Source organism: Capra hircus, chromosome 21 (assembly GCF_001704415.2).
Source record: "Capra hircus breed San Clemente chromosome 21, ASM170441v1, whole genome shotgun sequence".
Classification (NCBI taxonomy): Eukaryota; Metazoa; Chordata; class Mammalia; order Artiodactyla; family Bovidae; genus Capra; species Capra hircus.
In genome coordinates, this window is record NC_030828.1 from 69,227,543 (window position 1) to 69,251,965 (window position 24,423).

The following is a 24,423-nucleotide window of genomic DNA, read 5'->3' on the forward strand; positions in this document are numbered from 1 at the left end:
AGCAGAAAAAGAATTGTACCTTGCCTTTGAAATGCAACAAAATGCAAAAAAACCAGAATTTTTCAACAGAAACGGTGCAAGCAGAGAAGCCACGCAGGGAATGAGCCCTGAAGCTGCAGAGCAGGGACCCGGAGCTCCAGGCCGCACCCTGGACGTGCGCAGCGCCCCCTACAGGCCCTGTCCCCTCTCCAAGTCGCACCCTGGACGTGCGCAGCGCCCCCTACAGGCCCTGTCCCCTCTCCAGCCGCCCGCCTGCTCCCGTTTCTGTCCCTGACACGGGGCAGTGGCCAAGCCGCAGGGTCCCTCAAGCGCCCCACGCTCCCAGACACTCATCAAGCCCCGCCCAGGTCCCCACCTCCAGAGTCCACACATGACACGTGGGGTCCTGCAGCTGGGCAGGCCTCCAGCCAGTGGGAGGGGCGGGCTCCCTCCCCAGGCCCCCCATCTCGCCTCGTGAGGTCCAGAGACGACTCCTGCCCCTCTCCCCACTGGTTGGGGAGGAGAGAGGCCTCCTGCCCCCCAGGACTCCCTGCAGGAAGGCAGGTGTCTCCTCAGCCCCCGTCCCCTCCACCCTAACCCCCAGAGTACATCTGCACCCATGGTCTCGGCTGGCTGCGGGAGAGAGGGGCCAGTCCAGCCTGGCTCTGGGTGGGGGCTGGGAGACCTCTGCTCTGACTCCAGGCCCAGCTGGGCAGGGGGCCCCACCCCGTGCCCGGGTGGCCTCTCCTCCTCCACTCTACCCAGTGACAGGTGCAGGAGGGAGACAGCCATCCCAGCGTCCAGCGTCCTGCGCAGCTGCTGCTCTGGGGCTGGCCTGGCTCTCTGTCCTCGGACTCTTTTCTCCTCTGTGTGGGACAGGAGGCGCTCTCAGCACCCCGGACCCCAGGTCTCTCTCTCGCCAGCGCCCTCTCTTACAAGCCCGCAGCCGGCTTGGAGTTCGGGGCCAGCCCGGACCTCTGGGCCCCGTGTGTGTCAGGGAGGGGCAGGGGGCCAGCTGGGGGTGCTTTCAAATATGCCCCAAGTCCTCCCCGCTCGGGTGTGGGCTTGCCGCCCAGGTGGAGCTGGTGCAGTGATGCTGGGTCAGTCATCAAAACCGTGCAGCTTCTGTCCTGCGGTTTCTGGCCCCTGGCTGTGGGGAAGCCCGCCGGCCCCTGGTGAGGACACTGCAGGGACCCCTGGGAGAGGCTCAGGCCCTACCAAGAGTCACATGAGGGAGCCTGGAGGCAGACCCCCCTCCCCAGTCCAGCGCAGTCTTCAGAGGACAAGCCCTGGCCAAAACTGTGACCACAGTGTCTGAAGACCCCAGGCCAGAACTATCCTGTGAAGCCCCTGCCAGACCCCAGGCTCACAGAATCTGTGAGATGATAGCTTGTCATTTTAAGCGGCTAACTTTTGTGGTTATTTGTTAGGCAACAGTTGATGGCTAACATACTGAAATCGGACCACGAAGCAGTAATTTCCTAGGACAATTCTGGGGATCGAGGTGCCACGTGAAGCCTGTTGAGGGTAGAAATACTCTGGGGTCCTCCCCGAGGAGCAAGTCCATCTGCACGAAGGCAAGTCTCGGCACGGCAGCAGCCTCTGCTTCCTCAGCGTGAGATGGGAGACAGAAGCTCTGCGCTTCCCGACCAAAGACTAGCTGTCCCGCCTGCCATCAGCTTAGCTGGCTAGGAAGCCACGCCCTGCGGTGAGGATGGCCTGGAGGGCGAGATGCTGATGCACAGGGTGGGCTCAGACCACCCTCCCCCAAGACTGGGGCCCGCTGCAGACTTGCAGTTCCCGCGGGCTCTGGACGCTGTCGCTCTGTCTCTGGGCAACCCCATGGACTGCTGCGTGGCCTCCCTGCCCTTCACTGTCTCCTGGAGTCTGCTCAGCCCTCCTGTACCAGACTGTGGGAGCCTGTTCTACTTTCTCCATTCAGTGGCACTTGGGATTTAGTTTTAGAACAGTGCGAGGCTGGGGTTCAATTCATCCTTCCCCTCCTCTCAATGGGAATTCCATCACCGTTGAACGGTGTCTTTCCCACAATGGTCCGGGACCCCTAAATTCCCACAGATAGTTGGGGTTGTGTCTGTACTCTGGGTTTTAGTCCATTTGTCCCTGTAAAACACCATGTGGCTTAATGGATGTAGCCAGGTATATTTTCATATACAGAAGGGCAGTTCCCTCTTCTTGAGCTTTCTTTCTTTCAGGATTTTCTCCTTTTTTAAGAATTTTCTTGCCTGCTCTTGTGCAGTGTGTTATTCAGATGACTTTAGGATCAGCTTATTGAGTTATGTGAAAATCCTGTTGACATTATGGCTGGGATTACATAGAATTTACACACTGACTCATGAAGAGTTTAAGTATTTACAACACTGCTTTCAAGTGGGAACGGGGCATTTTCGGATTTAGTTAGAGCTCCCATAGTCTTATAGTCAAGGTTTAAGTTTTTTAAGAAACGTGGTCTTAGAAGTTCCCTGCTGGCTTAGTGGTTAAGGCTCTGGACTTTCGCTGTAGCAGGCTGGGTTCGATCCCTGGTTGAGAAACAGATCAGGTCACGCGGTCTTGTGCATTTCTTTTCAGGCCCATTTCCGGGGACCCAACCGCCTCTGGAGACGACGTAACAGCAACAGAAACGTTCCTGCCGTGGGTGAGCACGGGCGGCACGAGCGACTGTTACGAGGTGGGGCCTGCCGGCAGAGCGGGCGGGGGCACCGACAGGCGGAGGCCGGGCCTGAAGGCACTGGGGGGCCGGGGGCACCCACGGGCGGAGGCCCGGCCTGTAGACACCGAGCCGGGCGGGCGGCCGGGCCGGGTCTCCACCCTCGGCCTGAGCCGACCAGTCCTGAGCGCTCCTTTCCAGGCCCCGCACCTCGAGCCACGCCCGCGGCCCGGGATTCGCCCGCCTGCCCATCAGGCCCCGCCCACCGCGGCCGGCGCGGGCCCAGGCCCCGCCCACGAGCGGTGGCCCCGCCCCGCCCGGGCCCCGCCCCGCCCCCCTCCAGCCCTGCGCCCGCCGTTGCGGCCTGTGGGTGCGAGTCCCGGGCCCGGTGGCTGCGTTCCCGGCGCGGGGCGGCAGGTTCGAGTCCCCGGCCCAGGAGCCCGCGGCCGTCCCGCCCGGCACGGCCGCGGCAGGCGGCGCCGTTCCGGTGCGCGCGCGGCGAATCTGCCGCTACGAATCGGCGGGCGCGGCGGCGGCGGCGCGGCGGCGGCCTCGCGAGAGTCTGAGCGGCGCGGCGGCGGCGGCGGCGGCGGCGGCCTGGAGCGCGGGCCGGGCCCCCGGAGCCGCCGGCATGACGGGCCGCGTGTGCCGCGGCTGCGGCGGCACCGACATCGAGCTGGACGCGGCGCGCGGCGATGCCGTGTGCACCGGCTGCGGCTCGGTGCTCGAGGACAACATCATCGTGTCCGAGGTGCAGTTCGTGGAGAACAGCGGCGGCGGCTCGTCGGCCGTGGGCCAGTTCGTGTCCCTGGACGGTGCGTCCCGGTGGGGGTCCCGGGGGCCGGGGCCGGGGGCGGGCGGCAGAGCTCGGTAACAGCGCGGCGCGGGCTCCAGTCGAGGTCCGCCCGCAGTCGCCTGGCCCCTCGGGGCCGGCTGTCGGGGGTCGAGGACGTCAGCCTCCCGCAGCCCGCGGTGGTCGGCTCAGCCCCGCGGCTCCGGAGCAGGGATCTCCGCGCCTCGGGACTCAGTCGCCGCGCCCTGAGGACGGAGCTCCCCGGCGCCCGCGGCTGGTTCTCCGGGGCCCGGAGCCACCCTTGGGGACCCGCTTCCGTCCCTCAGCCCGGGACCCTGGAGACTCGCCCGGGGCGCTGCGCGCAGCGGGGCCCTTCCACGGCGAGTCCGAGGCGATCCGAAGAGAGCTGCGGGAACGTGGCGGGTGGCTCCTGCCACGGACGCCGGTCACCCAGGACCGGATGGTAGCTGTGTGTTTAACGGAGTAGCAAGCCGCCAAACTGACTTTCCAATGTGGCAACACCGTTTTGCATTCTCGTAAGCTGCTTAGCCGGGGCTTGGGGTCGTCTGTACCTTTATATGCATTTTCCGTGCGTCCCTAGCGTGTTGTGGCGCCTCCTCTCCACGCTAGTGCTCTCCCCTCGGGCACAGTGCTGTGAAACAGCTGTAAACCTCCCTTGCCGAAAGGTCTGTTCCGGTAGTTTTGTGGGTAGTTTTATGCCGGTTGTTTTCTTACTGTTTTTATACAGGTTGAGTTTTGAGCATTCTTTAAATATTGTAGTTCCAAGTCCTTTGCTAGACAGGTTATTTGCAGAAGTTTAAAATCTTGATTAAAAGCTTAAATTAGATGCGGTCCCGTTTTTTATTTTTTCCCTTTCTGTTGTTCAGCTGCGAAGCCGTGTTCTACTCTTTGGGACCCCATGGACTGCAGCATTCCAAGCTTCCCTGTCCCTCACCATCTCCCGGAATTTGCTCAAACTCACGTCCATTGAGTCGATGATGCCATCCAACCATCTCATCCTCTGTCGTCCCCTTCTCGAGACTGTACCTTTTCTGTCATCCTAAGAAATTTCCTGAGCCCGAGACACACTGCTCTTCTAAGTTTCATTGTCTAATGCTTTATATTTAGCCTTATGACCATCTTGAGTTTAAGCTTCATACAAGGTGTGGGGTGTAGGCTGAGGCTTGTGTTTTGCAGTGGCTGTCTGGTTGTTTTTCTTTTTGGCCACACGCCACCTGGCCAGGCGTTGGACCTGGGCCTTGGCAGTGAAAGCCCAGAATCCTAACCACTAGGCCACCAGGGAACTCCCTCGGCACCATTTGTTGAAAGACTCTCCTTTCTCGAATTGCCTTTGCTCCCTTGGAGGGCGTCACTGGGCTGTGTCTGTGTGGGTCTGTCTCTGGGCTCCGTCCCATTCCATTGTTGAGTTGGTCTGTCTACGCACGTTCCCTCCTGCACGTTTATAGTAAGTCTTGAAACCAGACGTCGCAGTTCCTCCAGCTTTGGCTTCCTTTTCAGAGTTGCTTACTTACAGTATATAGTTCCTTTCCCTTTTCATTCATTCGATTTTAGAATAAGTTTGTGTTTATTACAAAAAAATCCTACTGGGATTTTGATTGGAATTGTATTAAATCTCTCGATAAATTTGGAGAGCTTTGACATTTTGGGGCTTCCCTGGTGGCTCAGCTGGTAACGAATGTGCCTGCAGTGCGGGATTCAGTCCATGGGTTGGGAAGATCCCCTGGAGAAGGGAAAGGCTACCCACGCCAGTATTCTGGCCTGGAGAACTCCATGACTATACGCAGAGAGCGGGACACAACTGAGTGACATTTCCTCTCACGTCTTCACTGTACTGTGCCTTCCGATCCCTGAGCGCAGATGGGTCTCCCCGTTCACCTGGCTCTCTTTGTTCTTTCGTTGCGTGTCATAGTTTCCAGCATATAGCTCTTGCACGTGTTTTAGACATTGACCTAAAATCCAAACAGAACTTTTGTAAATAGTATTTTTCAGAAACTCAGCTTTCAGCTGTTCAGTGCTATAAGATAGAAATACGGTTGATTCTCTCATCGTCCTGCGTCCTGCGACCTCGATAAACTTACTAGTTCTAGGGCTTTTTACAAAGATAGGTTCCTCGGGATTCTTGATGCAGGTAATCCTGTTGTTTGTAAACAGACATGGCTCTTCTCCTTGCTTTTGAGCAGACATGCTCGCCTCTCCCCAGTCTTGGTGGGGAGCATTGACTCTCCTCCCTCTCAGCGTGATGTTGGCTGCGGGTCTGTGAGACCTGTTCTCTATCAGCAACATTGAGCACGTTCTCTTTCTGATCCTTGCCTGCTGTTAAGTTTTTATCATAGGTGGGTGGTGATGTGTTTTTTTTTTTAATGGTTTTTTCTTTATTCATCTGTCTGGCTGTACCAGGTCCCAGCTGTGGCGCACAGGGTCTTCAGTCTTGACTGCAGCACGCAGGGTCTTTGGTTGTAGCGAGATCTAGTTTCCCGGCCAGACGTTGAACCTGGGTCCCCTCCACTGAGAGCCTTGTCCACTGGGCCACTAGTGAGGTCCCTGGGTGATGAGCTTAGTTTTCCTCCTTGGGTGTTTCAGTGTGGCTGGTTTTTGAACACTGAACGTGCTGTGCATTCCTGGGGTAGACCCACCTGACGGTGGGGCAGTGTGCTTTGTAGGTGTCGCTGCGTGAGACTTCGTAATGTGTTGTTGGGGATGTTTATGTTTAGGTTCATGTGAAAAGTCACTGTGCGGTTTTCTTGTAGCGTCTTTGTCTGGTGCCTCGGGGAGCGAGCTGGAAAGCGTCCCCTTCCCTTCTGTTTTCTGGCGGTGAGTGTACAGGATCAGTCTCACTTGGCTGGCCGTTTGGTGGGTCCTCTGCACCTGGAGGCTTGTCAGAAGTGTTTAGTTACAGGTTGAATTTCTTTGCCAGCCACTGGCCTTGCTTATTTTTGGGCCACCTCCTCCGTCCTGGGGGAGTGTGTGGGCCCGGGGCCGGTCGTCTGGCCTCGCTTGCTGTCCGTGCGCACAGTGCTGCTGGTACTGCTCCCCTTCCCTGGGTGTCTGCGGGGCTGTAGTGGCGCCTCCTCCTTTCAGATGTTGGTGTTTTGTGTCTGCTCTCTTTTTCACTTTGTTTCTCTTGCTGGAAGTTTGTCAGTTTTATAGATCTTAAGCAGTTTTGGGTTTTGTTGCTTTTTCCTCTTGCTTTCTGCACCACACACGGGGGGAGCCAGTGGTGTGTGTGTGCGTGTCTGTGTGTGTGCGTGTCTGTGTGTGTGTGTGTCTGAGTGTGTGTGTGTGTCTGTGTGTGTGTGCGGCCTCCCCAGCGGTGGCCCCAAGGGCGCTCCTGGGGACATCGGGGCTGTCTTTCAGGTGCAGCTGGGGAGGGGTGGGCGTCGCTCAGAGAGGGATGGATGTTGGGAGTGCAGGATGCCGAGGCGCTGGCTGGAGCTGGGCAGCCGGGTCTCTGAGTCCTGGGGAGGGGGCCTGTGTGCCGAGGGGCTCAGGGCAGGGGAGGGCTTCCGGCATGGGCCCGTCAGCATCCTGTGCTGCAGTCAGTGCTGAAGGTCTCAAGGACAGCAGGACTCTCCCCCGGGCTCTCTGACTGACAGTGCCCAGCGCCCCTGCGGGGCCCCTGGGAGCCGGGCTGCTGCTGCCGGAGGCCACGGCCTGGACGCCAGCACCACGCAGCGCTGCCTCCAGCCCTCCCGGCCCTGCCCTCCCTCCTCTGGGACGCGCCTCCCAGGGGCTCCGTAGTCACGGCTCTCGGCTGCTGCAGACTTGTCCCCGAGGCCGCGACGCCGGCAGGTGCCGGCGTCCTCGCACTGGCCAGGGGTGAGGTGCTGGCCGTGTGACGCCGAGAGGAGGCCCTTGCGTGCGGCCCCTGGGGTGCTCTCTCAGGCACAGCTGCCCCGTGTCCCAGTCAAGCTCTGGTCCTGGAGCTTTGAAGGTTCTGCTTCCCTGTTTCCATCCTGTGGGCCCCCTGAGGTCCGGGCAGAAGGGACCTGCTCCCAGGAAGTGGTTGAGCTCTGTCCTGGAGGCACCTGGGTGAGAGGACCTTGGTCCTGAAATGCCTCGAGCTGCCTGGGTCATCTCGTGTGCTCCGTTCTGGGTGGTTTCCACAATCAGGACTGCAGCTGGGATAAGCTCTTTGGTTGAAATTTAGGCAGCTGCCCGGGTTAGCTGTTTCTTCACCAGCATCCGAGGTCTGTGTCCGTCAACAAGCCCATGTGTGGGCTCAGTGTGGACTTCCCAGGACCTTTCGGGTGCTTTAGAAGCCTCATCCCCACATCTGAGCTCAGGCTGGGGCCGCTGGATTTCCCCTCTATCCTGGAATTGCCCACTGGACCTCGTGCGGTCGTCCCCCCTTAAAATGAGTTTCACAGCGATGACAGGGACCCCTCACTTTGAATAGTGAGTACAGGCCTAGGAAGGGCTTGGCCTATCCGTGTTGGACGGGCCTGGGAGTGAACTGCAGGATGGTGCAGCGTGCTGCTTTTCTCTGTCTGTTCTTGGGATGTTGTTGTTTCTGCTCGTCCTCCACGCTCAGAGTGGCTGAGCAGGGCCCTTAGTCTCCCCTCCGACCCTGCGGAGTCACAAGGGTCGGTCGGGTCCTGGACCTTCTTGCCTTTGCCGACCCCAACCCCAGGGGCCAGGTGCCCTGGGTGCAGTTACTGGCCGTACGCATGCTGTCCACACGGGGGCGCTCTCGGCCCACCAGGGGTGATGGAAACTGCGTCTTCTGCTTGATAGTTTTAGCTGGTTGTATCTTGTCTGTTATGGGATCTTGTTATAGAAGATATCAGATGCTTTTAGTAGAGGGAACAGTGTGAAGGGCCTCTGAAGGACTAGCATAGCATGCGCTGGTGGTTTTGGCCAGAGGTGGAGCTCAGACTTCCCTCCGCACTTCAGGGGAGCCCAGCCCGTGGTGTGAGTGGTCTGAGATTCGCTGAATGAGCACTTTCCATCCCTTCCACTGCCGCTCTGCATGTGTGCCTACTGTAACCACGTTCCCGGGGGCTGGGGTCTGTCGGATGGAAGAACCTGCATCCACTTGGCAAGCCGGTTTTGCCCCCCACTCCTCACCTCCCCTGCTGGCCGGGCCCAGGGAGGCCCCTTCCTTTCCAGATCTCAGTCCTGGTGTCTCCTCAGCACGTGGGGGACAGAGGCTATCCGCAGGCACCTTGGAGAGGACCGTTGGTGTGTGTGCAAGTGTGTGCGAGTGTACCTGGGGAGAGCGAGTCAAGAGCCAGCTTCCGGAGCAGATGTGGCTGGGCAGCCCAGGACGGGTGCTGGGGGCATTGGAGAGACGTCGGGGCGGGGGACGACAGCCTGCTGGAGAGGGGGTCAGGGAGAGCCGGAGGTGGGGAGGGGAGGGGCAGGGCGGGCGGGGCGCGGAAGGGTGGCCGGCAGGCCTTGCCAGGCATCGAACGCTCACCCAAACCACTTCCACGCCGATTTGGTGGCATCTCTGTGCGATCCGTGCTGGTCGCCGGGTCTGTCCAGACAGGCAGGCCAGGGGAGGTGGCTGGGAGGGAGGCCCCCAGAGTCCGTACTCCTGGAACCCAGGCGGGCTTCAGCAGGTTTAGACTGCGTCCCTGTCTGTTCTCTAATGCAGACTTCTTGTAATGGTTTATTTAAGACACAGACTCATTTCAGTTAAAACAGTACGGTGCTGTTTTTCCCTTCGTCTGAAATAAAGGTTGGGTAGCACTGGGACACAGCAGGCAGGTCTCAATGCGGGTCCTGGGCAGGTGGCGTCTGCAGCGGCTCCTGTGTCTAAACGATCACACACGGAACAGTCACAGATAAGCCGAAGGCCAGCTTGCTCTCCTGCCGTCTGTGTTTGTGGCCGCCCATGGATGACTCAGAGGAGCCTGCCGGCCCCAGGACTTGGGCTGTGGGCTTTCCTGGGGGCCTCCTCTCAGACCTGAGATCCGGCTGCTCTGCCTCCTGACGCGTGCGCCTCCACGTGGCCCTCCCACGGTCCCTGTGGCTGGCGGTGTGCAGCCCTGTCCCCTGACTGGAGGAGCGTCTAGTGCGGTGGCTGTGCTCTCTGCCAGGCGCGCTGGGTTCTGGTCGGGCGGCTCCTCCCACCCCACTGCTGTGCTCTGCCGCCCGGGGCCTCCCTTTGGCCTGGGGCTCATTTGAGGATTGCGCTTCAGGGCTGGGGCTTGTGAAGTCTGGTGAACCATCAGATGTCCACCTGGCTGTCTCCAGAGGAGGCTATCAGGGCAGAAGTCCAGCCCTGAAGCCCTGCGGAGCAGAGTATCTGAGACTTCCTGGGGTGGCTTGGAGTTGGTGGGAGATTCAAGGCAGAGTGCTTGTGAGTGCAGCCGCGGCCACGCTCTGGGAGCAGGGTCCTTAGATCGCTGCTGCAGGTGGGCGGGCGGGCATGCGCGGGTGCCTCCTGCAGACTGCTGGCCCCATGAACAAGGCTCCCCCTCCAGGAGCCTGCAGCCCCCTCCCCGCGAGATGGCCGTGGTAACCACGGGAGGGGGCGGCCCCAGGCTTCAGGGCTGAGTGAGGGGCTGGGCCTGCGCTGCAGCCTGGGGAGGGCGCTGTGTGATGATCTCCTCTGGGCTCCAGGGCAGGGCAGAGGAGGTGGTGGGCTGGGGGTCACTCACTGCGGACTCCTGGTCTGCGTGCTGACCCTTCTGAGTTCTTGATCCGGTAACACCAGCGGTGATGAGAAACCCTGTTGCCGCGGATCTCTGCCGGGCTTTGGCTCACCCGTCTGATCTGTGTTTCTAGGTGCTGGCAAAGCCCCAACCCTGGGCGGCGGCTTCCACGTGAGCCTGGGAAAGGAGTCGCGAGCACAGACGCTGCAGAACGGTATTTCCCTGCGGGGGCGGCGGGGTCGGGCTGCGGGGGCTGTGGGGGTGGGACGGGCTGCGGGGGTTGCGGGGGCTGCGGGGGCGGGCGGGCGGGCTCCGGGGCGGGACGGGCTGCGGGGCGAAGCGCCAGCGTGGCAGCCTGCAGCGACCAGCGCGCCTGCCGCCTGCCAGGGAGGGACTGTGGGAGCAGGCCCCGCCCCAGCTGTCGGGCCCCTGGGGGGCACCCTGGGCTTGCTGCAGCCACGGTGGGGCTGCTCCGTTCGGCCTCAGCACCCAGTGGGCCCGTGCCTTCTGAAGCCGGGCAGTCTCGGTGAGCACAGAAGTGGCTTGGGGACAGCACTTTGACCTGCAGTGTGACCGCTTTCGCGGTGTTTTGTGACAGTGCCAGACCGCAACAGATGGGAGAAGTGTCTGTTCTAAGCTTGGCCTGTTTTTAATTGGGCCATTCGTCTTCTTGTTAAGTGGTAAAAGTTCTTTATGTGTTTCATACATGAGTCTTTCATCAGCTGTATGATTTGCAATAACGTGCGCCCGTTCTGTGCGTCGACGGTGAGTGTGAAGCGAAGGGTCTAACCTTGAGGCCGTGCAGCCCACTTGCTCCGTGTCGCCCGCGCGTTTGTGTCGTTAGTAACAGACATTGCCTGATTCGGTCCACATAGCAGAGGTTTATGAAGCTGGTGCTTCCGTCCAAGTTCTGTGATTTTAGTTCTAAGGCTGAGGTTTTGGCCACCTTGAGTTAGTGTTTGCGTCTGGTGTTCAGGTAAGGGCCCACCTGCACTCTTTTTTGTGTGGGCACCCACTTTCCCAGCGCCACTGCTGAGGAGGCTACTCACCCGTGGCACCCTCATCAGGAGGTGGCGCCTGGCAGGGCTCTGGGCTCTCGCCTCCGCCTCCGGGCTCGCGTCCGCCCTCCAGGCTCTCGCCTCCGCCTCCGGGCTCGCGTCTGCCCTCTCGCTGGCATCGCACTGGTTTGCTTGTTGCATCTTAGTAGCACGCTTTGAAATCAGGAAGTCTGATTCCTCCCGATTCATTCTTCATTTTTAACACTGTTTTATTGCCTGTTCTGAGTCCCTTGAATTTACAGACGAGTTTTAGGTTGAGTTTGTCAGTTTCTGCACAGAGCCCGCTGAGAACTGGACAGAGACCAGTGGCCCCTGAGGATGAGTCTGGGGACGGGGAGCAGTGGGCTCTGAGGATGAGTCTGGGGACAGGGAGCAGTGGGCTCTGAAGATGAGTCTGGGGACAGGGACCAGTGGGCTCTGAGGATGAGTCTGGGGACGGGGAGCAGTGGGCTCTGAGGATGAGTCTGGGGACAGGGAGCAGTGGGCTCTGAGGATGAGTCTGGGGACAGGGAGCAGTGGGCTCTGAGGATGAGTCTGGGGACAGGGACCAGTGGGCTCTGAGGATGAGTCTGGGGACAGGGAGCAGTGGGCTCTGAAGATGAGTCTGGGGACAGAGACCAGTGGCCCCTGAAGATGAGTCTGGGGACGGGGAGCAGTGGGCTCTGAGGATGAGTCTGGGGACAGGGACCAGTGGGCTCTGAAGATGAGTCTGGGGACAGGGACTAGTGGGCTCTGAGGATGAGTCTGGGGACGGGGAGCAGTGGGCTCTGAAGATGAGTCTGGGGACAGAGACCAGTGGCCACTGAAGATGAGTCTGGGGATGGGGAGCAGTGGGCTCTGAGGATGAGTCTGGGGACAGGGAGCAGTGGGCTCTGAAGATGAGTCTGGGGACAGGGACCAGTGGGCTCTGAGGATGAGTCTGGGGACGGGGAGCAGTGGGCTCTGAGGATGAGTCTGGGGACAGGGAGCAGTGGGCTCTGAAGATGAGTCTGGGGACGGGGAGCAGTGGGCTCTGAGGATGAGTCTGGGGACGGGGAGCAGTGGCCTCTGTCGATGAGTCTGGGGAATGGTGCTCTGTTAACAAGGTGGAGTCTCCTCACCCCTGGTGCAGAGTGCCTTTCCATTGATTTAGGTCTTCCTTAATTTGTTTAAACAATTGTTGTGGTTTTCAAAGTATAAGTTTTTCATCTTTGCTAATTTATTTTAAATATTTCATCCTTTTGATGCTATTATAAATGGAATTGCTTATTTCATTTTTTGACTGTTTGTTGCCAGTGTATAGAAATATGATAGATATTTGTGTATTGATCTTGTAACCTGCAACCCTTGAAAATCCTACTTAACAGTTTTCGATGGATTTATGAGAATCTTCTATATATGAGATCATGACATCTGAAATAGATATAGCCTTGCTTTACTGTCTGATCTAGGCACCATTTAAATCCCTTCCCTGACAGTGCTGTCTAGACCCTCCAGCACCGCACCACGTCCAGGAGTCTCATTGCTGATTTGAGAGGACGCACCATGCGCTCACAGCTAGGCACGACGTTGGCTGTGGTCGCTCAGGCAGGGCACCCCTGCTGGGGCGCCTTAGGCCTCTGTGAGCACCCTCTCAGGGACTTGCTGGCACCCGAGTGCCTCCCAACGGGATGTTTTGCCAGGCTTCGCAGCCCTCACCTGCACCCTGGGTGACACGGAGCACCCTTCCTTGCAGCCTGGTCTCCTTGTCCGTGGCTCTCGAGGACCTGCCTGGCTGCCCACTGCTGCTGTGGATGGTGGCGGCCAGCACGCCCTCGGCCAGCCGCTCCCCAGTCCAGCAGGGCTTGACGGCTGTGTTGCTGATTACCGAGCGGGCGGGCGGTGGGCTTCTGATTACAACCCGTGGCAGAATGTGTTAGGGTTTCTGGTGAGCATTTCCCAGCTTGATTCTTCTGTGTCTAGAGACAATATTCTGCAGGATTTCAGTCTTCTGAATGATTTGACTTCATGGCCCAACATTTGTCTGGTTGGTTACAATCGGTTTGGACGTGTGAAAAGAACTTGGGTCTACAGGGGGTGCGTGTGTGTGCACGTCACTGGGGTCGGTCTTCCTCCCAGAGCCCGCTGATCCTGGCTCTGCTTGTCGCCTGTCTCTGCAGGAGCGTATCACAGCCTCCGTGACGGCTGTGGATCTCTCCCTAGTTTTCTTGGCCTTTTGTTTTGCCTGTACAGACTGTGTGTCTACAAATTTAGGGCACACAGATTTATGTATTTATTTAGGCCACATCGCGTGGCCTGAAGGGTCTTAGTCCTCTGACCAGGGATTGAACCCGGACCACGGTGTTGGAGGACTTCCCAGGTGGTGCTAGCGGTAAGGCACACACCTGCCGATTCAGGAGACAGGACACCGGGGTTCAAGCTCTGGGTTGGGAAGATCCCCTGGCGGAGGGCAGGGCAACCCACTCCATGCCTGGAGGAGTGCATGGACAGAGGAGCCTGGCGGGCTACAGCCCGTGGGGCACACAGCGTTGGACCGAGTTAGCACGCACGATGTCGGAAGCCTGCAGTCCTGTGTCTTAGGGGCTCCCTAGTGCCTCCAGAGCAGAGTTCTTCCTGTGGGTGGCCCGCGCCTCCGCTGCTGGGGCAGTGCTTGGGCCTCACTCCCAGCCCCGCCGGCTGTCTTCTAGGTGGTACTGTCCTGTAATCTTTCTTCTCTGCACCCACCTTTAAGACCATCTGCATGTGAGGAACTTTATTCCCAGTAGAGAAGGGATCTATTTCCAAAAGCCCAAAGCAGGTTGTCCATTGGACCCAAATCAGTTGTAAAGAGTAGTGTTCATGCAGACATATTCATGCAAGTAAAATGGTAAGCCAGCGGTACAGAGAGAAATACCCCATCTGATTTTAAACACGGCTTCGTTTAAGAAGTCAAGCGGAGCTTGCGGGCTGCTGGGAACGGGGTCAGCGCAGTCTGAGGTGAGTCCCTGCTGACTGTGTGTCCTTGCTGGCATCTTCTGTCACTTCTGCGGGAGAGGCACGGGCAGATTCTGTCTCCCGGACATTCTCTAAGAAGCATGACTGGCCTGCTTCTGGTGCGTCGGGGCCGCGCGTGACTGAAGGCCTGCGCGCCGCTCAGGGCGGAGCGCGCCGCTCGCACGCAGGAAGCTCCTGCTCTCGGTTAGCTTTGCTCTCGTTTCGTGCCGTGAGTTCACCTTCGTAAACAGCGTTTACGGCCATTTGCTGACTGACTTGCGCACCTCTTTCTCGGTCTGTTGGCACCTCCTCCGGGCCCAGGCTCGGGGGGTTTCCCGCACGGCCCTCATCGTGGTTGGTTGCCCCCTCCTCCACCGCGGCTGCTCTGTCCTGCCATGGGGGTGTCCGGCACTCGCTCCCTGCCACCTGCCCCCAGCCTGTGGGTTGGGTTGGAATCTATGGAATCACCTTCCATTGTTACTATTTATGGTCGGTTTTGGGTGCCTTTCTTAGGAAGAGAGAGAGAACTGTAGGAGAAACAGACGTCTGCGTCCTGGGCCCGCTCACTCGGGGTCCATGCCTCCTGCCCCCGCCCCGGAGGCCGGCGCCCCAGGCCCCTCTCCTGGGCCCGCTCGCTCACTCGGGGTCCATGCCTCCTGCCCCCCGGCGCCCCAGGCCCCTCTCCTGGGCCCGCTCGCTCACTCGGGGTCCATGCCTCCTGCCTCCCGGCGCCCCAGGCCCCTCTCTGGGCCCGCTCACTCGGGGTCCACGCCTCCTGCCCCCGCCCCGGAGGCCGGCGCCCCAGGCCCCTCTCCTGGGCCCGCTCACTCGGGGTCCACGCCTCCTGCCCCCGCCCTGGAGGTCGGCGCCCCAGGCCCCTCTTGTGGGCTCGCCTCTGGTTTCGCTGGAAACGTGCTGAGCCCCAGTTGAGGTACCCCCATCTTCCCTCTAGGAGCCTGGCAGGGCTGGGGTGGGTGCCCACGGAGGGTGGGCCAAGGTGTGCTGGGTGGCCAGCACAGGGATGCGGTCCCGTCTGAGTCACCGTCTCACTGTTTGTTTCTTAACTTGGACCTTTGGGATTTTTCTCTCTCCTTGGAATTCTCAGATGCCTCTAGGCTGGAGCTTTTGTTACTGACCTGATGAACCCTTTCACTGGGAGATGTTTCTCAGGGGAAGTTTCACTATTCTTTCTGGTTGTCTGTTTTCCTTGGCATAACGTATGTAAAGCGTGTAACTGTACCAACCTTAGGTGAACTCCTGGGTTAGTGTGGGTGACTTAAGGTCTGAGCACACAGCATGGTCCAGCGTGTGTCCTGTGCCCGGAAAGCTCCCTCCTGCCGGTTAGTTTCCTGGCTTTCCTGCCGCAGACGGCTGGAGCCCACGAGCAGCGCCCTTCGCGTGCGTGTCAGCGGTCTGTTTGCTCACAGGGCTTCATTTGTGAACGTGCCACGTCCTCTTCCTGCCGCGGACACTTGGCAGTCCTTGTGGCTGCCGTGCATCCTCCGGCGGACTCGCCTCTCGGGACGGTGCTGCAGGCGGGGCCCTGGGGCATATGGCGTGCACGTCGGTCTGCAGTGGACGTGCCGGCCCCTGCGCTTGCTGGCCTTCCTGGGGGGCGCGCAGCGCTCAGGGGCCTTGCTCTGCTCTCCCTGGTGAGCAGTGAGATTAGCTGCTTTTGCTTGGTCCTCTCTGAGCTGCCTGTTGCGTCTTTTGTACAAGTTGGTTTTTTTTTTACCCGAGTTACTGTTTTCTTATTGACCTGTAAACTTCCTTATAAGTTTGGGTTCAGGTCTTCTGATGCATGTTCATATTTTGAGTCTTTCCCCCAGTAGATGACTTTTCACTTTCTTAATGTCCTGATGAAAAGAAATTTCTTAATTTCAAGAGTCCCTATGTATCTGTTTTCATATTTAGGGGGTTTCGTGACCTAAGATCTTAATTCTTGGGACTTCCCTCGGGGCTCCCAATGCAGGGGACCTGGGTTCGATCCTTCGTCACAGAACTAAGGTCCCACGTGCTGCAGCTAAGATTGGACGCGGCCAGATAACAAATGATAAAGCTTAAACAGATGTTAATTCTTGTCCATCCTAAGGTCTGAAGATCCCCTTCTGTGTCTTCACTTAGGAGCTTTTTTATTTAAACATCTTAATTCTTGTCCATCCTAAGGTCTGAAGATACCCTTCTGTGTTTTCGCTTAGGAGCTTTATTGTTGTATATTTTGCATTTAAGTTTGTGATCTGCCTCAAATCAGTTTTTTATATATGGTATGAAGCAGAGGTTGAGGCTTGCATTTTTCAATTTTATTATTTCTTTGTTGAAGTATAGTTGATTTACAGTGTTGCGCCAATCTCTGCTGTATAGCAGTGGGATTCAGTATATTCTCCCACTCTGTAGGTTGTCTTTTTTTTTTTTTTTTAATGGTTTCCTTTGCTGTGCAAAAGCTTTTGAATTTGATTAGGTCCCATTTGTGTATTTTTGTCTCTATTGCCTTGGGAGACTGACCTAAGAGAACATAGGTAAGGTTTTTTTTGCATGATGTGAGAATGTGTGATAAGGTCACTGACTGACACGTGACTGTCCAACTTTCCCGGCGCCACTTGCAGAAGGGACTGTCTTTCCCCATTTTGTGCTCTTGCCCCCGTAGCTGAAGAGCAATGGCCCCTGAGCGTGGGGGCCTCTCTCCGGGCCTCCGCTCTGCCCCACTGGTCTGGCGCCTGTCTCTGCAGCAGTGCCACACGGCTCTGGTCACTGCAGCTCTGTCATGCCGCCGGAAGTCTGGTGAGAGAGTTAGGCCTCCTGCACTGTCCCCCTCCCCACCCCACCTCAGGATTCGCAATTCTCTGTCTTCATGGTTCCTTGTAAAATTTCGTACTATTTGTTCTAGCTCTGTGGAAAATGCCATGGATGTTTCCATAGGGATTGAACTGAATCTGCAGATTGCTTTGGATGTTGCCATTTTAACAATATTCTTCCAATCCAGAAGCATAAGGTATCTTCCCATTTCTTTGAATCACCTTTAATTTACTTTATTAATGATTTATAATTCTGAACATACAAGTCACCTCCTTGGCCAGGTTTTTTCCTAGGTATATATATTTGGTGCTGTTTTAAAAGGTATTGGTTTTTTTTACATTCCCTTTCTGATATCTCATTGTTAGTGTAAAGAAATGCAGCTGATATTCGAATGTTAACGTTGTATCCTGCTACTCTGCTAAATCCATTCAGATCTAGAGTCCTTAGGGCTTTCCGTTGACATGTACGGTGTCATGTCATCTGCAAATAGTGACAGTCTTACCCTTTACCTTCCGGTCTGAATGCCTTTTCCTTCTCTTTCTTGTCTGATTGCTGTGGCTAAAACTTCAATACTGTGGTGAATAGGCGTGGCGGGAGTGGGCGTCCTTGTCTTGTGCGAGAGTCTAGTAGGAAGGCTCTCAGCTTCTCACCGTTGGGTGTTATACCGGCTGTGGGTTTCCGTAAATGGCCTTTACCATGTTGAGATGTGTTCCCGCCGTTCCCCCTTTGGTAACAATTTTTTGTCATGAATGAATATTGAACTCTGTCGAATGCTTCTTCTGCATCTCCTGAGATGATCGCGTGGGTCTTGGCTTTTCTCGGTGTGGTTTATCACATCGATGGACTTGCAGACGCTGAGCCGTCCTTGTGGGACCGGGACGAACCCTGCTTGGTTGTGCTGGGTGATCTTGTGTCTGTGTCGCTGAATTTGGTTTGCTAATATTTTGTTGAGAATTTCCGTATCTACATTCAAAGGCACCAGCCTACGATTTCCTTTTTCGTGGTGTCTGTGCCCGATTTTGGTGTTAGGGTGACGCCGGCCTCATAGAATGTCTGTGGGAGTGTTCCCTGCTCTTCAGGCTTTCGGGTGAGATTGCGACACGTCGGTGTAGTCAGTTCTTTTTTGTGTGTTTGGTAGAGTTCACCTGTGCAGCCGTCTGGTGCTGCACTTCTGTTTGAAGGGAGGGTTTGTTTGTTTGTTTGCTTTGCAGATTCTGTTTCACTTCCCTTGATCGAGTCTATTCGCATCACCTGTTTCTTGTTGGTTCAGCTTTGGCGGGCTGCGTGTTTCTGGCTCCCCTGTCCTCCGCGGTCGGGCCTGCTGGTGTCCACTTGCGCGGCCTCGCTGGCGTCCTCTTGCGCACGGCGCTCTCCTCGGTCCTGGGCGCTCTCCTTGGTCCTGGGCGCTCTCCTCGGTCCTGGACTTCTGTGAGAGTTCTGTTTCATTTCTTATTTCATTTATTCAGCTTCTCTTTTCTTCTTGGTGAGCCTAGCTAATGGTTTGCCAATTTTGTTTACTCTTTCAAACCAAGAATCGTCTCCTGGTTTTATTGATTTTTTTTTTCTATTTTCAAAAAACGTCTATTTTATTTATTTCCTTTCTGCTTCCTTCAGGTTTTACTGGTTCCTCTTCTGTCTTAGGTCGTGAGTTAGGTTTTTACTCGGGATCTCTCGTTTTTGCATGGAGGCCTCCGTCCCGATTGTTTACTCGGGATCTCTCGTTTTTGCATGCAGGCCTCCGTCCCGATTGTGTACTTGGGATCTCTCTCGTTTTTGCATGGAGGCCTCCGTCCCGATTGTGTCCTTGGGATCTCTCGTTTTTGCATGGAGGCCTCTGTCCCGATTGTGTCCTCGGGATCTCTCGTTTTTTGCGTGGAGGCCTCCGTCCCGATTGTTTACTTGGGATCTCTCGTTTTTGCATGGAGGCCTCCGTCCCGATTGTGTCCTCGGGATCTCTCGTTTTTGCGTGGAGGCCTCCGTCCCGATTGTGTCCTCAGGATCTCTCGTTTTTGCGTGGAGGCCTCCGTCCCGATGAACTTGCCTCTTAGAGTTGCTTCCGTGCTTCCCACAGACTTTGAGTCCGACCCCTGGCTCAGGAAGATCCCTGGAGAGCGAAATGGCGACCCACTGCAGTGTTCTCACCCAGGAAGTCCTGTGGGCAGAGGAGCTTGGCAGGCTGCTGGCCATGAAGCCACCAGGAGGCAGGCGTGGCTCGGTGGCGACGCAGCAGGCAGGCCTGCACCCTCGTGGCGCTCAGCTGCCCCTCGCCTCAGGGTGCTTGGAGCGTGCTGGCTGGTCTCCACGCGGGGGTGCTCCCTCATTGCTTTTCTCGTGGTGATTCCTAGTTTCATGCCACTGTACTCAGAGAAGATGCTTGAGAGGATTTCCGTGTCTTACGTTTGTTGAGGTTAGTTTTGTGCCCCAGTATGTGGTTAGTCTGAGAGAATGTTCCTCGTGTGCTTGAAAAGAATGTGTATTCTGGTTTTTTTTTGGATGAATGTCGGGACCATCCCAGCCAAGCCTCACTGTCCCGCGGCGTCGCGCAGGCCTCTGCCGCCTTCTGGGTTTTTTGGATGAATGTCGGGACCATCCCAGCCGAGTCTCACTGTCGCGGTGTCACGCAGGCCTCTGCCGCCTTCTGGGTTTTTTTGGATGAATGTCGGGACCATCCCGGCCGAGCCTCACTGTTCCACGGTGTCTCGCAGGACTCTGTCGCCTCCTGACTCTCGGGGGCCGTCCGTCGGTGTCTGTGGACTGGCAGAGTCTTCTGTTCTTGCTGCATTCCCGTCAGTTGCTCCCTTACGTCTGTTCAGTTTAGTCGCTCAGCCGCGTCGGACTCTTTGCGATCCCATGGACTGCAGCACGCCAGGCCTCCCTGTCCATCACCAACTCCGGGAGTCTACTCAAACTCATGTCCATCGAGTTGGTGATTCTGTCTAACCATCCCATCTTATCCTCTGCCACCCTCTTCTCCTCCTGCCCTCAGCCTTTCCCAGCATCAGGGTCTTTTCCAGTGAGTCAGCTCTTTGCATCAAGTGGCCACAGTATTGGAGCTTCAGCTTGAGCATCAGTCCTTCCAATGAGTATTCAGGACTGATTTCCTTTAGGATGGACTGGTTGGATCTCCTTGCAGTCCAAGGGACTCTCAAGAGTCTCCTCTAGAACCACAGTTCAAAAGCATCACTTCTTTGTTGCTCAGTCTTCTTTATGGTCCAACTCTTATTTCTGTGCATGGCCACTGGAAGAACCGCGACTTTGACTGTACAGATCTTTGTCAGCAGAGTGATGTGATGCCTCTGCCCTTCAATGCGTTGTGCAGGTTTGCCACAGCTTCCCTTCCAAGGAGCAGGTGTCGTGCGTCCACGGGCAAAGTCACCGCCCGCGGTGGCCTTGGAGCCCGAGAAAAGAAAGCCTGCTGCTGTTCCGAATGCTGAGTTTTAAGCCGGCCTTTTCGCTTCCTTCTTTCACTGTCATGAAGAGGCTCTTTAGTTCCGCTTCACTTTTTTACACTTAGAGTGGTATCGTCTGCATATCTGAGGTTGTTAATATTTCTCCCGGCAATCTTGTGAGTCAAGATTGTGAGTCAGTGACCATCTGAACAGTGAGACTCGGCTGAGATGGTCACGACATCCAGTTTGTGAGTCATCCAGCCCGGCATTTCCCATGATGTACTCTGCATCTAAGCTAAATAAGCAGGGTGACAACGTACAGCCTTGTCATACTCCTTTCTCAATTTTGAACCAGCCCATTGTTGACTGTCTGGCTCTAACTGTTCCTTCTCTAACTTGCATACAGGTCAGGTGGTCTGGTATTCCCATTTCGTGAAGAATGTTCCACAGTGGTGTTGTGATCCACACGAAGGCTTTAGCGTAGTCGGTGAAGCAGAAGCAGATGTTTTCTGGAATTCCCTTGCTTTTTCTGTGATCCAGCAGATGTTTGCAGTTTGATCTCTGGTTCCTCTGCCTTTTCTAAACGCAACTTGCATGTCTGTGTGACTGTAGTCTCTGGAATTCCATGAGGCAGTGCTGTCCCTTTCCCGGCGGTTCCGTCAAGTTTTATGTGGTATGATCTGAATCTGGGGTATTAAGTCCATACTGTTGTCAATCTTCAAATAACCAGCCAGCTCTCTCATCAGCAAAGCAAGTGTCCTCGGGAGTGGCAGAGGACACGCTGTGGCTGGCTGGCCGGCCGTGGGCGGGTCCTGCAGGCAGCAGAGAGGAGCCTCACTGGACGGACAGGAGGAGGAGGAGGTTGGGGTCTCTGAGGGTCCGTTGAGGACAGCGAGGGTCGTGTGGCGGCTGCTGCCCCTTGACCAGGCTCCCTTCCTTGTCGCGGGGCCAGCGGCTTCCTGCCTGGGGTGTACAGCGAGCGTGCGGGGGGCCTGTGCGGGAGAGCGCCCCTGCGGGGCTCCGCCTCGTCCCCCGCAGTTCCCCTGCTCGTTTGCACGCTTGGTGGGACTGTTAGCTCTCTCTGTGGTGTCGTCTGCCCTAATCACAGGCCCTCTTCATCTGGCTGACCCTTCGTGCCTGGATGTCTGCCTGTCTGGCCAGCTGCACGCCTCCCTCTGGGGCCTGTGCCCTGGAAGCCGCCCTTCTCCTCTGGGGGCGGCCCTTTCTCCTGCCCCTAGCTCTCTTTTTAAATTCTCACCTGTGCCCACTCTGTGGTTCGGTTATTTCTGAGTTTTTACAAAATGTTCAGTGATCACATTTTTAATTTTTCAAGGGCTGTGTCTTTTGATTGCAGCCTATTCGTACTTTTCTGTGTGTTGACACCTTTCCAGTACTGTGAGACTGTAACGGAGCTGGGCTGCTCTCTTCTCTGAGCAGTCTGCCTGTGGAGCCTGGCGCTTCTTCCTCTTTCTCCACGTTGGCGTTTTCTGCACAGGTTGGGTGATTCTCAGTTGTCGGTCCATGTTTATACGAATGTGGGTCTTAAGCTGGCTTCTTGACACCTGTAGCCCCCCCCAGGCACCCATTGGCTTCTTGGTGCCCCTGGATCTGATCACAGGTGTGGTTTCTTGCGTATTGCCATGTGGGACGGGTGTGACATGCTTGTTCACCCTGATTGGGTGCCGGGCGAGAGGAGGCTTCTGGGCCGAGCCCTGTAGCAATACGGCTCTGCTTCTTAAGCCACTGGGTCAGGCCCTCCCCAGGGTGCTGGCCGGCCCTCGCACTGTGTCCACGTTTGTGCTCTCTGCTGTCTCCATTGTTCTGGGAGGAAGCTGGTCATGTGCCGTCTTGAAGGGAGTGGCCGGCCTTAGTTTCACAGTGTCAAAAGTTTGAAGACATCTGTGTGCTAGTGAGTTGACTTTTTGCGTTCATTCATTATCTTTAGGAGAGTAAGCTGTGGCTGGTTAATTGGGAGTCCGTTTTGCATAAGCCTGCGTTTACCGATACCTTTGTGCTGTTAGAGACTGCACACACGCCTGCGTCGTGTGCCTTGTTCAGTGCCCAACGTGCGTGAATTAAAAACTCACCTGCGGGCTGGGACTAACTTCTCATGGCTACAGCGCTTCTTTTTTGGGTGATGGAATGTACCAAAGTGGTAATGGTCGAACAACTCTTGTGAATATACTAACCACTCCATGGGACAACTTAAGTGGGTAAACTTTACAGTGTGTGAACTATAGAGCAATGAAGGAGTGATAAGATAACTTGCCGCGATAATTTCAAGCCCCCACCCAGCTGCTGGGGGACCCTGGCCCGTGGTGTGCGGGGCTGAGCTGGGTCCCGGGCTCTGTGAGCGCCCTCCGGGAAGGGCCCCCTCTCCCTGTTGGCAGAGCCCCTGTGCGCACTGGGCTGCGGGGCGTACCGTGCTCAGCCACCTGACACCCTGGCCGCACGCGCTATGATGGGGAGCGGCCCGCCCTCCTCTCTCTGCAGACGGTCAGGGTGCTGGCTGTGCCCTGGCCTCGGCGCGGGGACCGTGACCGTGATCCTGCCTCAGTTCAGCCTGACCAGAGGCCTCCGAGCTGCGCGGCTCCAGGCAGGCTCTGTTGGAGGTCGCGGGGGTAGGGCCGCAGGGGCCAGGGCACTCACGGGACATGCCGACTGCTAGGTGCCAGCCCGCCCACCTGTTCCCCTGGCGCTGGCTCCCTGGGCACCCCCCTTTGGCCAGGGGTCAGTCTGAGCCCACAACCCTTGGCCACAGGAGCAGCAGAATCAGCTCCTAGCTCTGTGGGGGAGGCGCAGGCCGCTGGCGCAGTGTAGAGTGGTCTTTGCCAGAGGAGGAGTGGGCCCGGGGTGGGAGGACGCTGGGCGGGCTGTGCGCGCCCCAGCCCCTGGGTCCCATGAGGCTCGCCGGTTGCAGGGGGCACGTCTGCCTCCCCCTCGGCACCCCTGCGGCCTGCTCCCGTGACCCCCAGGAGGGCCGTGCTCCAGGCAGAGGCATGCGTGCAGACTTGGTCCTGGCCGGCCTGGGCGCACCAGCCTGGGCGGAGGCTGGCGTGGGGCCCGTGGGGAAGGCTGGATGGGCGCGGGCGGCAGGGCCTGGGCGCTCAGGCTTGGGAGGGGCCTTTGCGGTGGAGTTGACTCGGGGCGTGTCAGTGTTCAGCGCCAGGCGGCCGGCTTACCTGCAGCCCTTCCCAGACTCGGTGAGCGCGGGGCCTTGGGAAGGGCTCTGCCCCCGGCTGACCTGCCCCCACTCCACCCTGGAGGGAACTCGCACCCCGTGTCCACACACATGATTTTACTGGAAGCCCTGTGAAAACGGAACGTTTTGCAGAGCGTGAAAGCAAACGGGTAACCTTGAGGCTCTGCCTAAGTCTCCGAGGCAGTCACGTGACGCCGACAGCGCTAGCGAGCGGCCGGCTCGCCTGTTGGGGTCCGCGGTAACGTGTCGTGTTGTGTCCTAGGGCGGCGCCAGATCCACCACCTGGGGAACCAGCTGCAGCTGAACCAGCATTGCCTGGACACCGCGTTCAACTTCTTCAAGATGGCTGTGAGCAAGCACCTGACGCGCGGCCGGCGGACGGCGCACGTGGTGGCGGCCTGCCTCTACCTGGTGTGCCGCACGGAGGGCACCCCGCGTATCCTTCGCTGCCCGGCCTCCCGGCGCCGGCCGCGCCTCTCTCTGCTCGCGGGCCGCCCCGCTGACCTGGCTTCCTTCTGGCCTCCTCTTCCCCGGTGTCCACGTGCGTCCCTTTCGCTCTGGGAGAGCTTGTCTCCCCGCCGGGCCTCCGCCTCCGCTCTCCTGGTGGGAGCTGGGGCAGCGGTGTGTCCCGGGCCCTTCCTGGGGCGGGGCTGCCGCGCGCGTGCAGGAGCCCCGGCCTCTCTGCCCCTCCTCGCTCGCCGTTTCCCTCCGTGTGGTCGCCGCAGCCTTCCCCGCGCGTAGGTGGCCCGGCTGCGGCCCGGCCCTGAGCCGGGAATGCGCGAGGGGCCCCGGAGGCTGCAGGGGGGCGACCCTCAGTATCGGAGCCTCGCGTTAAAGTGTCTGAATCCTGGGGCGGCACCACTTCAGCAGGAAAGAACCCTTGTTGCTTGAAAGGATGAAGCGCTGCGCCCAGAGGCCCACGAGCTGGCGCAGTGGAGCTCCGGCCGCGGTCCGCAGCACAGCCGTCCG

The 24,423-nt window shown here is 57.8% G+C and overlaps 1 protein-coding gene across 1 annotated transcript; it reads left to right on the forward strand.

Moving 5' to 3' along the window:
• LOC102190176 (transcription factor IIIB 90 kDa subunit) lies at positions 3,234-24,212 on the forward strand. The gene is made up of 3 exons (XM_018066595.1): positions 3,234-3,459; positions 10,194-10,274; positions 23,717-24,212. The coding sequence occupies exons 1-3, from the start codon at positions 3,276-3,278 to the stop codon at positions 24,193-24,195; spliced, it is 744 nt and encodes a 247-aa protein (XP_017922084.1). The 5' UTR covers positions 3,234-3,275; the 3' UTR covers positions 24,196-24,212.

Bases quoted from the DNA above. Each gene is read 5' to 3' on its own strand.
- LOC102190176 (XM_018066595.1), top strand. From the start codon at position 3,276: ATGACGGGCCGCGTGTGCCGCGGCTGCGGCGGCACCGACATCGAGCTG. The intron at 3,460-10,193 runs GTGCGTCCCGGT...CTGTGTTTCTAG, and splicing joins CCAGTTCGTGTCCCTGGACG to GTGCTGGCAAAGCCCCAACC. The intron at 10,275-23,716 runs GTATTTCCCTGC...GTTGTGTCCTAG, and splicing joins AGCACAGACGCTGCAGAACG to GGCGGCGCCAGATCCACCAC.